Here is a 17,185-nt window from a genome sequence, read left to right on the forward strand (position 1 = left end):
GGAATCCAAAAAGCCTTGGCCACCAGGGGGAGTTGGCGTGCTGCACTCAACTCCACTCCTTCAGGTGAACATCAATTTAAGTTTGTAGAGGAGAGGAGTCTCCACAGAGGGTTTCTGCATTCAGTAATAACCTTTATCTCTATATATTAGCACATATTGTAAAAACCAATAGCACTTGCACTCAAAATACATAGAAGTGAAAGGAGGATGAAATGGCTTCTTGGCTCTAGCCTAGAAGAGTTTTTTAAATATTGGTTCTCATTTATTAAATTCTTCAGCTTTTCATTCAGTCCAGTGCCTTTGTCAAGGCCAAGAAATGTCAATATTTCATAAGTAAATTATTTGAAGTGCCAATTTGAAAAGAAGTGGCAGTTGTAGCTCAGTTGGTAGAGCATGGCGCTTGCAACGCCAGGGTTGTGGGTTCGTTTCCCACGGGGGGCCAGTATGAAAAAAATAATAATTATGCACTCACTAACTGTAAGTCGCTCTGGATAAGAGCGTCTGCTAAATGACTAAAATGTAAAATGTTGTAACAGCACCTTGTGCGGTGTAGCACTGTTTACCCACCCTTTTTCATTTCAGGTGGTAGCCTGCTGTTCTCTTAGTCTACACATAAATATACCTACAATTGATCACCTTTCATTGGGTGGCTGGCAACCCGTGGCCTTGTCAGGTGTGTTGAATGTGTTACCTGAGGCTGCCTTGACAGAGTGCTTTTGTAGGAAATCCAGGGTCTGGGCCAAAGCCTTCTTATTGCAATGAGTGGAGAGCTCTTCATTACATTCAAAACACCTGTGAACGAATTGGAGACAGAATAGCAAACACAGCCATCAGCTTACTGATATGAAGTTGTCATTCTTTGAGGTGGTGTGAATAACTACTGCTCATAACATTTACTGGAGATATTCTGAGGCAAAATGTAAATATTTGAATAGCTTTTCAGTTCAAGATCCTCCGCCTACAGTGAACACAAAGGGACAGGGATAGTGCTACATCAGCCTTTTTAGAACGGCAGAATGGCTGTAACATATTTTGTTGTTGTCCTGTTATAATCTGTATGTTCCATGTGTTGCTGTAGGGTCCTCACCATGCCTTCCAGGTGCCGAGGCTGATGGTGATACAATGGGACTCAGGGTGGAGGGTTTGGTGGTGCTTGGTGGAGTGCTGGCTCTCTGGCTGGCTACATCCCTGTGAAAGGGGTACAGATCACTGGATCACCATTACTTAGATAGGCTACCACCATCCATACTATTTGCAGGTCAGATTGTTACAAATGAAACAAACAGTGTTACATCTCTGAATCACATGTCAAGTGCAGCAATTCATACATCAAAATACTGATGGAACCTTCATCCCCCCCACCTTAGATAAAAGCTTTCAAAGTCCAAGCTCACCTGGAAGCCACACTTGAGGCATACGAGGATGTCGTGGCCACTGGCTGGCTCTCCATCTATCATAGTCCTTTCCCTCAGGCAATCTGAACACATCGACCACATGCTCGAGGTCACCGCCTTCTTGACTGAGCTGAGGTCCACCGCCTTGCTGACATGCTGGCAGGTCAGCCCTGAGGAGCAAGAAGTCACATTGATGTTGCTCGCTAATCTAGCATCTACAAATCCCTTAATGACCATGATTTACAATAGATATCAAATAAAGGCATAATCTGAACTCCACAAGTCCCCTGCCATAGAATTAATCAGACATGATTGGACTAGCCATTACTAGCGCAAAACATGTGGAAGGCTTATTGGGTCAATTAAACTTTTTTTAGGCATGTTTTTTTTCATCACAACAGGGAGCATGAGCTTCCCATGATCTTACCGCTAACTTCGTCCGACGACTCCTCATCACGAGGCTTCCTCGGCTTGTTAGTCCGCTTAGTCATGTCGGCGGCTTTCAAGGAGAAGGGATCCTTTAGCCGCATCTGTAGCTGTAGATTGGAGAGATATAGGAATATCAGTACTACTCTGGGTTTTAAGCAGTGCCCAAAATCTACCGGGCCAAGAGAAAACATTGAAGGCAAATCTAAGAGCTTTGCTGCATGATTTAGTATAGGGCTGGGCAACTCTAACCAACTCAGTGGCCTTGTGGTTTGAGTATCTGCCTGAGATTGGGAGTTCGATCCCTGACCGAGTCATACCAAAGACTGTAAAAATGGGACCGGTGTGTCTCTGCTTGGCACCCAGCATTAAGGAGATAGATTGGGGGTAAGGACCTGCGATAGACTAGCGTCCTGTGCAGGGGATGTACTTGTTCATCAAGCTGCCTCACGCTACAGAAACAGGAGATCTGCTCCTATGAGCCGTTCCAACTCGTGCAAGGCTACTTACTTACTGGGAAAATCTGGCATTGACGGGCAGCTGTATGTGCAGGCTTTTGTTCCAGCCCAGCCCCAACACAGGAGCCCGATTCAAATTTACTAATTGGTCTTTTGACCAATCAGAACTGCCTTTGAAAAAAGATCAGCGAATTAAGACTCAACTAGTGGGAAGAATATCAGAATTGGGGGCAGTCTGTAAAACGCAGCCAGTGTGGCTCAGCATTTCACCATGTAAAACAGGGGTTCCAAACTCCTGTCCCTGGAGAGGTACGCCTCGGGGGGTTTCGCCCAACCCCAGCTGTTGGCTAACCTGGGTTAGTTTATCAACCAGCTAATTGTTAGAATAAAAAGGGAGTGAAACTCACAGGACAGTAGGGCTCTGGGAATATGGGTGCTGAGAGCCCGGACATAAAACCACCATAAAATAAATATGTATATATCACAGGAAAAGGTCTGCTTTTATGAATTCACAGAATATATTTATATAAGTGCAGCTGTAGAATCACATAGTCATGGTCTTGAATTGCCATTAGAATGAGTCTAATCTAGTGTGGGTAAGAGCTGTAGAATGGACAGACTGATGATGCCTGGCCTCCAGAGTGAACTAACGTTAGGAGGGCACAGACACAGTAATCTAAACAACAATAGCTGAAATCTGATTTGTTCTGTAAAGATATCGACAATGGTTCATTCAACTAATTTATAAAGTCATCAACTTCAACATGATGCAAAAGCATATGACACCGCTCTAGTTTGTAGAAGGACATAACTACAAACACAGAAAATAATACGTTTGTGTTTTCCAAATCTATTTTATGATAGCACTTAATTAACAATATACAACCAAGTCAAAGCCACCGTGAGGATTAGTTAACGCAGTGTAGACAAGTAACTAACGTTACAGGTAACGTTAGCTACCAACGCCGTATTGACTGTGAAGTTAGCTAGCTAGCTGGTTATTGGGATTGTGGTTTTAAAAGGTTACTATAGCTACTTAGCTGGTATACCACATTGCCTCTGAAGATTTTATGAATACGTTGTTGCCACGATGAAACAACTCACCTCTTTGATTTTGCCAAATGATGAGTAGCAAGTAAGAAAACAACACACCGTAAGCGTAGTAGCTTATTTCACACGATTGACTTTATTGTATGTCATACACGACAAGAAACTCGAATGAAGTACAAGAATACTTGTAGCTAATGTCCAAAACTCATAATATAGTTTAAGTTATAATCTTGACTTTCTACCAAACTGTCGGGAAATGTCGATAGCTAGCGTCTGAACCCAGAAAAAGTCACATGATCAAATTGCCAAGTCAATATTGAAGCAATACGGTGGCTCGTTCAGGTTAAACACAACCGGAAAATACATCCCGTGCACTACCATGTGACAGAAATTGCTAGCAGGAAAGGCGAAATTATGATGGTAGGAGAAAGTAAATTATGGAGCTATTTTCTTAAGAAAATATGTATGATCGGCGTATGCTTGTGTAAACATACTAGAGATTCGATTTGAGAAGTGCGCTTTACTGTCTTTGGTGTGATACGTACACTTCGGTGCACACGCAATGTTGCATATGTCAGTCAGAAGGACGGTACTTGATTTTTTTGCAGTTAAACACTCTGGGATTAAAACGATTTTACATCTGAAGAGCCACATTTAGCTAAACCTAACCCTTTTCCTAACCTAATCCTCATTATCCAACCTGCCACGTTAATTATCCTAACCGACTACGTTCATTCTCATAACCTGCAGCATTTGTTATCTTAACCTGTAAACATGACAGTTTAAAATGTTCAACAAGTTAAAATTCATCCATCATTAATTCAAAATTCTAAATAATCAACAATTCAAACTATAAGTAATCAATTCAAATAAAGCAAACCAAATGGTTATCCAATAATAAAATAAAAAATAAAATAAATAAGAGAAACAAAAGCAATCAATTAATCAAAAAAGGATTCAGAAAAATCTGTCAGTCAATTCAGTCAGTCAGTCAATTCAGTCCATCAGTCAGTCAGTCCACAATGTGTCTGTGGGTCTTTGGGGAGGGAAGGGAAGGGTTGAGGCTAGCAGTTGCTGGATGAAGGTGGCAGTTCGAATTGGTCTGTGCTGTCCAGGGTTGGTGTTGGGGCACCGGACAAGGAAAACCTGGGTTGGTGTTGGGGCCAGGTTAGAAATTGTGCTGGCAACAGGGCTGGAAAACCAGGGGTCTGGTGCTGGGTCTGGTGATGGGACTGTGGGCCTCCAGAGAAAATAGGAACCCGGAACCGCGAACTGGGGCTGGGTCGGGGATCTGTAGAGAGGAGGAAAGACAACCTGAGGAGCAAGCAGCACAAGGGAACCCTAGTCTGGAGGTCAATGTGGCACTCTCCTGTGGTCTGCTCGCTCCGGGTGAGGTCTGGTGTTTGTTCCAGCTCCCTCCCACCTCTCTGGTGGTCTGCTGCTAGGACCGGCAATAGGATCTGGATTGGTGCTAGGATTTGGTGCTGGATCTGCAGAGGGGAGGAAGGACAGCCTGAGAAGCAAGCAGGCAACAAGGGAGCCCCTAGACCCAGGGGTCAGTGATGGCACTTCCCCTGTGGTCCGCTCGCTCCAGGTGACATTAAGCCGCGGTGCACCTGGCTATGACTGGTCTAACCAATAATGGAGGGCTGATGTTACACCCATGGCTGTTGATCCCACCCACTTTTTGTTGCAACGCCCACTTTCTAGACACACTCCAAGTGCCAGTTACCCACTTTCTCTGCCTGCGTAGGGGTATTTGAGTTTTAGAAGGACTGAAGCGGGTGGGAATGTATATATTTGTGATACTTTTTTTTTTTTTTTTTTGAAGTCCGTGTGCATTTTATGTTAATTTTCGCTCCATATGGAGTTGAATTTTCTTTTGTAAATGTTTTACCCCGTCCAGTTGGTGGCGACAATACACCTTTTGAGTGTAGTTCGTCATAGGAAAATCCAAAGAAGAAGAAGAAGAAGAGGAAGAAGACAACGGCGCTGGAGCAGTGAATACACATTAACAATACAATAGTGTAGTTTTGAGTTTTGTTCTGAAACCTTTGATTTAGTTACATGTGTAAATATTGACATGGCTCAGAAAGCTTGTTCGAGGCTTGCTGCAGCGATTCCAGGCTTTTAGCAAACCGAAATGTCATTCCAGCCTCAAGAAGAGCACTGTCAAACACATTCCCGGTTCTCACTCCCGATGTGCATCATGTAAGTCTGCTTGGCATGGGTTGAAATAAATAACAAGTCTTAAGGCTGTGTAATTAGCGAAGTTGAAACTTATTGTAGTGACTCTTTTACACTAAAACTCATTCAAAATGCTGGTAAACCCCTTTTTATTTTGCTCACTAGTCAACAACCGTTGTTTTTGTATCTTTCAGATATCCATGTCGCTCACAAAGAGGACGTGTTACGTAGTTTCAGCTCATTCCAATTGCCAGAAACTGATGTCTCTTACGAACAATTAAAGAAACTACTCGCTACCCGTACAGTGTAGTAATAGATGTCCGAGAGTCGTGGGAACTCCGAGAGTATGGAAACATCCCGGGGTCAATCAACATACCTCGTGAGTTATCCTTTTCATTATGACCTGTCTCATGACTTCAACCTCTAATGACAAATCTGCATATTGTAAAATGTGCTGCAACATGGTACAATATGACCTAGAGTTTGATCTGAAGCCATTCTTGTGATTATTGTGTTTTTGCTGTCAATTTTAAATCGTTTGTAGGCCTATGTAGCCTAATTGCATCTATAATCATATGTAATCATTCATGGTTTTTATATGTTTCTTATTTTTATCTGTAAATCGACCAATGAAGTCGAAAGCCACAGAAGGCTTGATTACAGACACCTGTGTGTCCTTTCAAACTATACATGTGCACCTTGTACTGGGGGCAAGTAAAAGGCCACTCTTAAATGTGCAGTTTTGCCACAGATGTCTACATTTTGAGGGAGTGTGCAATTGGCATGCTGACTGCAGGTAGGTCCCACTAGAGCTGTTGCCAGAGAATTGAAAGTTCATTTCTCTACCATAAGACGCCCAACGTTGTTTTAGAGAATTTGGCAAAGTATCGTCCAACCAGCCTGACAACCGCAGACCACACAGCAACCACGCCAGCCCAGGACCTCCACATTTGGCTTCTTCACCTGCTGGATCATCTGAGACCAGCCACCCGGCCAGCTAATGAAACTGAGGAGTATTTCTGTCTAGGTCAAAAGCCCTTTTGTGGGGAAAAACTCATTCTGATTGGCTGGGCCTGGCTCCCAAATGGGTGGGCTCAGGTCCTCCCAGGCCCACCCATGGCTGCGCCCCTGCCCAGTCATGTGAAATCCAGATTAGGGCCTAATGAATATGTGTCAAGACTTGACTGATTTCCTTATATGAACTGTAACGCAGTAAAATCATTGAAATTGTTGCATGTTGTGTTTATTTTGTTCAGTGCCTTTGGAAAGTATTCAGACCCCTTGACTTTTTTTCTACATTTTGTTACGTTACATCCCTTATTCTAAACTTGATTAAATCGTTTTTACCCCCCTCAATCTACACACAATACCCATAATGACAATGCAAAAACAGGTTTAGAAATTGTGCTAATTTATAAAATAAATCCACATTTACATAAGTATTCAGACCCTTTACTCAGTACTTTGTTGAAGCACCTTTGGCAGCGATTACAGCCTCAAGTCTTCTTGGGTATGACGCTGCAAGCTTGGCACACCTGTATTTTGGGGAGTTTCTTCCATTCTTCTCTGCAGATCCTCTCAAGCTCTGTCAGGTTGGATGGGGAGCGTTGCTGTACAGCTATTTTCAGGTCTCCAGAGATGTTCGGTCGGGTTCAAGTCCGGGGTCTGCCTGGGCCACTCAAGGACATTCAGAGACTTGTCCCAAAGCCACTCCTGTGTTGTCTTGGCTGTGTGCTTTGGGTCGTTGTCCTTGGAAGGGGTGTTGAACCTTCGCAGTCTGAGGTCCTCAGCGCTCTGGAGCAGGTTTTCATCAAGGATCTCTCTGTACTTTGCTCCGTTCATATTTTCCTCGATCCTAACTAGTCTCACAGTCCCTGCCGCTGAAAAACATCCCCACAGCATGATGCTGCCACCACCATGCTCAGTAGGGATGGTGCCAGATTTCCTTCAGACGTGACACTTGGCATTCAGGCCAAAAGAGTTCAATCTTGTTTCATCAGACCAGAGAATCTTGTTTCTCATGGTCTGAGAGTCTTTAGTGCCTTTTGGCAAACTCCAAGTGGGCTGTCGTGCCTTATACTGAGGATTTGGCCACTCTACATAAAATTATGATTCGGTAGAGTGCTGCAGAGATGGTTGTCCTTCTGGAAGGAACTCTAGAGCTCTGTCAGTGACAATTGGGTTGTTGGTCACCTCCTGACCAAGGCCCTTCTCCCCCGATGGCTCAGCTTTGGCCGGGCGGCCAGCTCTAGGAAGAGTCTTGGTGGTTCCAAACTTCTTCCATTTAAGAATGATGGAGGCCACTGTGTTCTTGGGGACGTTCAATGCTGCATACATTTTTTTGTACCCCTCTCCAGATCTGTGCGTTGACACGATCCTGTCTCGGAGCTCTATGGACAATTCCTTAGACCTCATGGCTTGGTTTTTGCTCTCACATGCACTGTCAACTGTGAGACCTTATATAAACAGGTGTGTCTTTCCAAATCATGTCCAATCAATTGAATTTACCACAGATGGACTCCAATCAAGTGGTGGTAGAAACATCTCATGGGTGATCAATGGAAACCGGATGCACCTGAGCTCAATTTGAGTCTCATAGCAAAAGGGTCTGAATAGTTATGTAAATAAGGTATATCTGTTTTTTTCTAAAACCTGTTTTGCTTTGTCATTATGGGGTATTGTGTGTAGATTGCTGAGGAATTTTATTTATTTAATCAATCTTAGAATAAGGATGTAACGTAACAAAATGTGGAAAAAGTCAAGGGGTCTGAGTACTTTCCCGAAGGCGCTGTATATAAACTAGTGACCCGAGCAGTGTATATCCTGATGAAGACAGCTTGGCTGTCAAAACGTTAGTTATTAATTTATTGCATCTGCTCTCCTTTTTTTCAATGTGATATTCTGGCACAAATACATGGCAATGTAAACAAACACTTTATGTTATGACAACTTCTAGTAGCACTCGTGGGCTTCCACCAACCTGTTTGACATTCTAGGACACTGTTAGGGACATAGGCTACTGATAGAAGATTGGCAAGAGTAGAAATGATAAACATAGAAGGACACAATTGTGTAAAAGAGTCTGCTCTTTAAGCCTCAATTCTGTTATATACTGTTTTTTCCATTGCAGTTGGACAGGTGAACATTGCCCTACAGCTGAACCCTGAAGAATTCAAGGAGAAGTATGGTGGAGACATGCCCCAGCCGACAGACCACATTGTCTTTTCCTGCCTGGCTGGGATCAGGAGCCAAAAGCCCTAGACCAAGCAGTCTCTCTAGGATATAAAGAGTGAGAAAGACTGCATTATCCACAACCGCTAGAAGTACCATACTATACATTGCAGGTCTATATCATATTGACATAAAATGCATAGGCTCTAAATAATCTTCTCACTTTGGAGATTTCCTCATGTCATGCTTTTTCATGCTGTAGAAAATACAATTCAGCTCTTGACTCAATTTTGTTTAAGGCCCATTTAGGGAACTCCCTGTTTTATCTCAGTTCCTTACACAACAATGCTTTACCCAGCATGCTCAGCACCATGGGCAAATGCCACATACAGTACCAAAACATCTGATCAAGTACAAGGAAATATTTACTTTTTATGCTGTAGATGCCAAAAACAGGGACTGTTGCATTATATCAGTTCTTTAAACATGAATAGTTTTTTATAATTTCGCTCACTTACTTCTCTCCCTTTTCTCTCTCTTTCTAGCGTACAACACTATGCAGGTGGATGGCAAGATTGGGCAAAATGTGAACAAGAAAGCTGATTGTCTGAGAGGCTCAAGAATTGTGCCATTCTTGGAGGTCATTTTATTTAATCAATCAAGATTGAGCTATTATCTGACATTTCAGATTATTATGGAAGGTAATCATAAATAGCCAATTTGCTTTATATCAGTAAAGAGGAATGTACACAGCAAATTGACCACTGTTACCTAGTGTTGATTTTACAGTGTAACATTTCTAGTGTTGATTCAAGAGTGAAATTAAATCTCAGTGGTGTAAAATAAACCCAGTGGGTGTTAATAACCAGTTTCAAGTGTGATTGTGTCAGTTTTACTCTGTGGAGAGTAAACATTCCCTTAAAATTCACGCCCATCATTATCATATTTCCCAGCATGCAGCAAAAAAAAGGATTGTTTTTCATATCAGTGTTTTTGCATGTACATTGATTAATTTCAAAATCTTAAGCTACACAAAGATAAATAAACTAAAATAATCTAATCAGTTCGATTTATTGCAGCTGTTACTGAAATGGTTGTTACAGTTTAAATGGTTTAGGTAGTCTTCTTTTGTTAATGCTCCTAACCCTGATAGTCAGTCTGAATGCAGGTTGCGGGTGAATAAAAACGGGTGAATAAAAATTCCAACTGTTTGATGTCCTAACTCTGGTTAGATTCGAATAGGAATTGCACATAACTTTGTAAGCCAGCATAATGAGACTTGCAGGCCTGATGTAAACCAGGAGGTTCCTAACCCCGCTGTGTTCAGGTAAAACTTGGCCATCAAAGTAAGGCCTTATGAAATATGTAATGTATTTTCATAAACAATTATATTTTAATGATGACATTCGCCTACAGTAGGAATTCACTTGGTGAAGTCCACAGGACTGAAAAAATGAACCGGAATTCAACAACCACTAACAAATACAGTCATGGGTGGTAAATCTACAATTCATTTGAAAAGACAAGGCACACTGGAAAATTATAGTGGGGGCGTGGCTTTCAAAAAGTTATTTTTGGCGACCCGTGAGTGGAAGTGGTTATACTATTTTAAGTGGTCTATGGTTATGTTAATTAAAGTTTGCGCATGTCTGCTGCCAACTCTAAAGTAATTTTATAAACGCTTACATAAGAGCATGTGGTAATAAAGACTATTGTAATGTCTTGGTGTAATGGTTAAAAATATTATAGGAGGTGTTATTGCAAAAACCCCATTGGCGTAAACTATATGTTAAAATTACATATGAGGTGTTATTGTATAACACTGAAAGTGTTAATTCCCTAACACTGACAGTTGTAAAAGCGTCAGCACTAAGCACAGTGTTAATTTAACACAAAGTGTGGACCTGTATAGACACTGGCACATTGTTAAATTTAACATTGGAGAATTTGCTGTGAACATGCAGCTTTACATACAGTATATATTCCTATCAGTTTTATTTGAGAATCTATGCTAAGGTGTATTATATTTTAATTAGCAAACCCGTGTGCAATATATCCTCCAAACACCGACTTCGAGGGCATTATCATTTGTATACAACAGGTTACCAACATATTCAAATAATGATTGACATATTTTCATTAAAAACATTATTTTGATTGAATTTATTCATACTATTTAATTATTCCACAAGATATAGTCCCGACACAAATCTAAGGGTTGCTACCCGCCGGCTGGTCATTCGTTCTATCGGTTCGGATGCCAGAAACTCAACCCAGTCGTTAAGTCCTTTTGTTCTAAATCTATGGGACGCCACCCAGTCGTTCGTTCTAAATGTGCCAATGCCATGATGGCTGAAGAGCTCAGTAACTTTCAACGCGGCACCATCATGAGGATGCCACCTATCCAACAAGTCAGTTCATAAAAGTTATTCCTGCTAGAGCTGCCCCGGTCATCTGTTCTGTTATTGTGAAGTGGAAACGTCTAGGAGCGCACAACGGTTCAGCCACGAAGTGGTAGGCACACAAGCTTACAGAACGCGGGACCGCTGTGTGCTGAAGCACGTAGCGCGTAGAAATCGCCTGTCCTCGGTTGCAACACTCACTACTGAGTTCCAAACTGCCTCTGGAAGCAACGTCAGCACAATATCTGTTCGTTGGGAGCTTCATGAAATGGGTTTCCATAGTCCGAGCAGCTGCACACACAAGCCTAAGATCACCATCCACAATGCCTAGCGATGGATGGAGTGGTGTAAACACGTTCTCTTGCGTGATGAATCACGCTTCACCATCTGGCAGTCCGAACAGACGAATCTGGGTTTTGCGAATGCCAGGAGAACGCTACCTGCTTGAATGCATAGTGACAACTGTAAAGTTTGGTGGAGGAGGAATAATGGTCTGGGGGTGTTTTTCATGGTTCCCTTAGTTCAAGTGAAGGGAAATCTTAATGCTGCAGCATACAATGATATTCTAGACGATTCTGTGCTTCCAACTTTGTGGCAACAGTTTGGGAAAGGGCCTTTCCTGTTTCAGCATGACAATAATAATAATAATATGCCATACGCTTTATCCAAAGCGACTTACAGTCATGCGTGCATACATTATTTTTTTTTTGTGTATGAGTGGTCCCGGGGATCGAACCCACTACCTTGGCGTTACAAGCGCCGTGCTCTACCAGCTGAGCTACAGAGCCCCATGCACAAAGTGAGATCCATACAGAAATGGTTTGTCGAGATCGGTGTGGAAGAACTTGACTGGCCTGCACAGAGCCCTGACCTCAACTCCATCAAACACCTTTGGGATGAATTGGAAAGCCGACTGCGAGCCAGGCCTATTCGCCCAACATCAGTGCCCGACCTCACTAATGCTCTTGTGGCTGAATGGAAGCAAGTCCCCGCAGTAATGTTACAACATCTAGTGGAAAGCCTTCCCAGAAGAGTGGAGGCTGTTATAGCAGCACAGGGGGGACCAACTCCATATTGATGCCCAAGATTTTGGAATGAGATGAGCAGGTGTCCACATACTTTTGGTCATGTGGTGTATTTGCTCTTTCACCAGGCCACTGTTCAGAAGAGATAGCTGTGTAACGTTGGTTGGCTTACACAGCACTTTTCTACTGACATTTCTTGTATATATCCATAAAAATTATGCTGATTCATGATTTCGACTGGCTGGAAAGCGGCCAGCCTGTATGTCTCGTCCCGACCCCCGACACGTTCATTACTATGGGACAGCTGGAGATCGAATTTCAATATTGAAACAATGTTTGCAAATGTTGGAGAGACAGACAGCAAGGTTAATACAAATCTCTGCTGTTGGAAACCAAATGTTTTGGCTTCAGATTGTATCTGGGCTGCATTCAGCAGTGCACAACATTTTGACACGTTCAGATATAAATATATTGTGTAGGACAAACATGATTCTCTATCTGCTTATCCATCAGTCGGAGAAACATACACTATGAACTGAAAAACAATCAGGCCTTAAATGCCTCATGTACTATGAAATCTCTACCCGGTACAGCCAGAAGAGGATGGGCCAACCCACTGAGCCAGATTTTTCTCTTGGTGTCTTCCTAGGTTTTTTCTGTCTAGGGAGTTTGTCCTGGCCACTATGCTTTCGCATCTGCTTTGCTTTCTCTTTGGGATTTAGGCAGGTAACTGGTAAAGCATTTTGTGACAACTGCTGTTGTAAAAAGGGCTTTATAAAATAAACTTGATTTATTGAAATGCAGAATAAAGAATTACATCTCTTCGTGACATTTCTATCTGCAACGTTTCACAATGTTTGCCTACTCAACGTGGCCCAGGTCTCTCCTGTGATGTGAATATGAGCATTGGTGAATACAACATGCATTTATTGGATATAATATAGGTAGGTAGGGTTGGTGCGCATATACTGATCAAATAAACTATTTTATTTAGCTTTTTTATGTAATGAAATAAACACACATTGATTTACGATGTCTCTTTTTATTGTCAAAGGTTTTCCGAGGATTGAGCAATGGAAACTAGGCTAAATCTATAACAAGGAACAAAGAACATAATTTACTAGGGAAATACAGGTTCTCATGAAATAACAGACATGGCCATATAAAATGCGATATAACTGAATTAAATTAGGATATTTGTCTGCTATGAAAAAGGTATTGGAAACTTAATCCTGCCCTGTAGAAAGCTGTTGCACTGGGGTGATATACTGTATCTAGTAACCACTTCAAATAACCAATACGTCTATATGAATTTGCCACATAACCTCCAGAAGGCATTCACAAGTTCCTTTGTCATCAATGATAGATGTGTCAAGTTTGTTGACAAATTCAGCAGTCCTTGTACACAAGTACATAGCCACGGGCATCTATTCACCTAGTGGTTCTACACTTCATCCAACTAAAAAACCACCATAAACACAATTCAGGTCCATTAATGAGAGGCAGATCGTTTAGAATGGCTTCAGAAGCAACAATTTCCCTGGCTCAACATTCTCTGTTTAATTACATTGCCATCTTGAAATAACATATGACCAGGGTTGGGGCCAATACCATTTCAGGAAGTAAATTGTCATTCCAATTACACATTTTTTCGTAACGAGATCCATTGAGGCAAATTGGAATTTCAGTTTACTTCCTGAATGTAAATGGAATTGACCGAACCCTGTTCATGAAAGGGTACATAGCCAAAAAGAGAAAGTAATAAATATTTTTTGGATAAGTTGACGTCTTCTCTAGGACAATGCAGAGCCATAGTAATTTACAGTGCCTTCATAAAGTATTCATACCCTTTACTTATTCAACGTTTTGTTGTGTTACAGCCTTAATTAAAAATGGATTAAATAGATTTTTTCCCCCCCATCTACACACAATACCCAATAATGACAAAGTGAAAACATGTTTTTAGAATTTTAGCAAATTTATTGAAAATGAAATACAGAAATATCTAATTTACATAAGTATTCACACCCCTGAGTCAATACATGTTAGAATCACCTTTGGCAGCGATTACAGCTGTGAGTCTTTCTCGGTAAGTCTCTAAGAGCTTTTGCACACCTGGATTGTACAATATTTGCACATTATTCTTTTGGAATTCTTCAACCTCTGTCAAGTTGGTTGTTGATCATTGCTAGACAGCCATTTTCAAGTCTTGCCATAGATTTTCAAGATGATTTAAGTCAAACCTGTAACTAGGCCACTCAGGAACATTCAATGTTATCTTGGTAAGCAACTCCAGTGTATATTTGGCCTAGTTTATTGTCCTGCTGAAAGGTGAATTTGTCTCCCAGTGTCTGTTGGAAAGCAGACTGAACCAGATTTTCCTCAAGGATTTTGCCTGTGCTTAGCTCTATTCTTTTCTCTTTATCCTAAAAAAAAACTCCCTAGCTCTTGCCGATGACATGCATACCCATAACATGATGCAGCCACCACCATGCTTTAAAATATGAAGTGTGGTACTCAGTGATGTGTTGTGTTGGAATTGCCCCAAACATAACACTTTGTATCCAGGACATAATGTATTTTCTTTGCCAATTTTTTAAAAGTTTTATTGCATTTTTTTGAATATTTGTATTCTGTACAGGCTTCCTTCTTTTCACTCTGTAATTTAGGTTAGTATTGGTGGAGTAACTACAATGTTGTTCATCCATCCTCAGTTTTCTATCACAGCCATTAAACTCTGTAACTGTTTTAAAGTCACCATTGGCCTCATGGTGAAATCCCTGAGTGGTTTCCCTTCCTATCCGGCAACTGAGTTAGGAAGGACGCCTGTATCTTGGTAGTGACTGGGTGTATTGATACACCATCCAAAGTGTAATTAATAACTTCACCATGCTCAAATGGATATTCAATGTCTGCTCTTGTTTTTTTTTTTACCAATAGGTGCCCTTCTTTCGAGACTGTAACAGACTGTAACACAACAAAATGTGGAAAAAGTCAAGGTGTGAATACTTTCTGAAGGCACTGTATATCTCTCTATATTTGGCTCCGGCACCGCGCACCCTTGTGCAATGGAGTGAGTATGTTATGGATGAGTGATGTCATAGTTTGATTAGATGTTGAACAGCACTGGTGGGCATACTTAGCTTCTGTTCTCATCACTGAGATATGCAGAGGAGACTCCACATCCCACATGCCTGCAAGCTCTGAGGTAAATGGAAAGCATCTTACCAATGGAAATTCTGTCAATCTCTCGTAAAAGTGTTGACACCTCACACAATGTTGCAGTTTTTCAGATCAGGCATAAGGCCTATCGGACAAGAGAACAATGTACTGTATTTGAGGTAACACTTTAATATGTGATTAATCTTGTCAATCAATACCCATTGTTTCACTGAACTTAAAGTGCAATCTGCATTTCAAACAACAACAACAGCCTACACCCGCCACTGTTTTGGTAAACAGCTGAGAGATGGCCCTTTATTGTGAAACGTTTTACTGCTATAAGTACAGTATAACAATGAGTATTCATTACCTACACTGTATGTACAATAATTATTATAGTAATAACACTGTAAAATAAAGTGTCACCATCTTTGACAGTTTTTACACTACCGTTCAAAAGTTTGGGGGCACTTAGAAATATCCTTGTTTTTGAAAGAAAAGCAATTTTTTTGTCCATTAAAACAACATCAAATTGATCAGAAATACAGTGTAGACATTGTTAATGTTGTAAATGGCTATTGTAGCTGGAAACAGCTGATTTGTTATGGAATATCTACACAGGCGTACAGAGGCCCATTATCAGCAACCATCAGTCCTGTGTTCCAATGGCACGTTGTGTTTGCTAATCCAAGTTTATCATTTTAAAAGAAGCAATAAAACTGGCCTTCTTGAGACTAGTTGAGTATCTGGAGCATCAGCAATTGTGGGTTCAATTACAGGCTCAAAATGGCCAGAAACAAATAACTTTCTTCTGAAACTCGTCAGTCTATTCTTGTTCTGAGAAATGAAGGCTATTCCATGCGAGAAATTGCCAAGAAACTGAAGATCTCGTACAACGCTGTGTACTACTCCCTTCACAGAACAGCGCATACTGGCTCTAACCAGAATAGAAAGAGGAGTGGGAGGCGCCGGTGCACAACTGAGCAAGAGGACAAATGCATTAGAGTGTCTAGTTTGAGAAACAGACGCCTCACAGGTCCTCAATTGGCAGCTTCATTAAATAGTACCCGCAAAACACCAGTCTCAACGTCATCAGTGAAGAGGCGACTCCGGGATGCTGACCTTCTAGGCAGAGTTGGATTAGCAAACACAACATGCCATTTGAACACAAGACTGATGGTTGCTGATAATGGGCCTCTGTATGCCTATGTAGATATTCCATAAAAACTCAGCCGTTTTCAGCTACAATAGCCATTTACAACATTAACAATGTCAACACTGTATTTCTGATCAATTTGATGTTATTTTAAAGGACAAAGAAATTGCTTTTCTTTCGAAAACAAGGACATTTCTAAGTAACCCCAAACTTTTGAACGGTAGTGTATGTGCTTACTGTCTATGCCTGTGAGTATGTTTGGGGGGTTATGTTTGTTAGTAATTGGAGTGGCCAGTTAGTGTTTAGGGTGTAAAAAACAGACCAGACTAATAAGTTCTAATTTATGTCAAATCTCAGGCAGCCCCTTGTCCCTCTGAAGCCAGCCTGACCTCATCGGGTCACCCCCTGGCCCTATGCTCTGCGTGCAATTAAAGCCCCCCTGCCCCATCTGGAGCAGATTACATCAGTGACTGCTGCTGCATGCACCTACTGCCTAATGGGCCCTGCTAGTGCTGCCTCTGTTCTATCTGCCTTTCTGTTCCATAGCCCCTATTCAGCTCCTCGCAGGGTGCTGCCAGATGTCTGAATGCCATGGCAGGTCTGGCCCAGTGTGGTGCTGAGGTTAGGAGATTCCAGAGGTCTTGGCTCATGAGTTGGGTTGGGCCAGGCCATGCCTTTGGGCTGGGCTAAGCCGGGCCGTGTGGAGTATAAAGAGCCTCAGGCGATGGAGCTAGTGCACAGCAAAAGCAGCAGA

The 17,185-nt window shown here is 41.7% G+C and overlaps 1 protein-coding gene and 1 pseudogene across 2 annotated transcripts in view; one reads left to right on the forward strand and one right to left on the reverse strand.

The window, feature by feature from the left end:
* LOC121555942 (ubiquitin carboxyl-terminal hydrolase 45-like) overlaps window positions 1-3,391 on the reverse strand; it is a 40,861-nt gene extending 37,470 nt beyond the window's left edge. For both annotated transcript variants that reach the window (XM_045216877.1, XM_045216876.1), the window contains exons 1-5: window positions 3,383-3,391; window positions 1,822-1,930; window positions 1,395-1,564; window positions 1,088-1,188; window positions 692-792 (exon numbers count right to left, since the gene is read on the reverse strand). In XM_045216877.1, the coding sequence (XP_045072812.1) occupies window positions 692-792; window positions 1,088-1,188; window positions 1,395-1,564; window positions 1,822-1,924 (475 nt within the window). In that variant the 5' untranslated portion in view covers window positions 1,925-1,930; window positions 3,383-3,391. The remainder of the gene's footprint in view (window positions 1-691; window positions 793-1,087; window positions 1,189-1,394; window positions 1,565-1,821; window positions 1,931-3,382) is intronic.
* Window positions 3,392-5,318: 1,927 nt separating this feature from the next.
* On the forward strand, window positions 5,319-9,387 carry LOC123485747 (annotated as a pseudogene).
* Window positions 9,388-17,185: the final 7,798 nt, after the last annotated feature.

This window comes from Coregonus clupeaformis, unplaced genomic scaffold (assembly GCF_020615455.1).
Source record: "Coregonus clupeaformis isolate EN_2021a unplaced genomic scaffold, ASM2061545v1 scaf0836, whole genome shotgun sequence".
Classification (NCBI taxonomy): domain Eukaryota; kingdom Metazoa; phylum Chordata; class Actinopteri; order Salmoniformes; family Salmonidae; genus Coregonus; species Coregonus clupeaformis.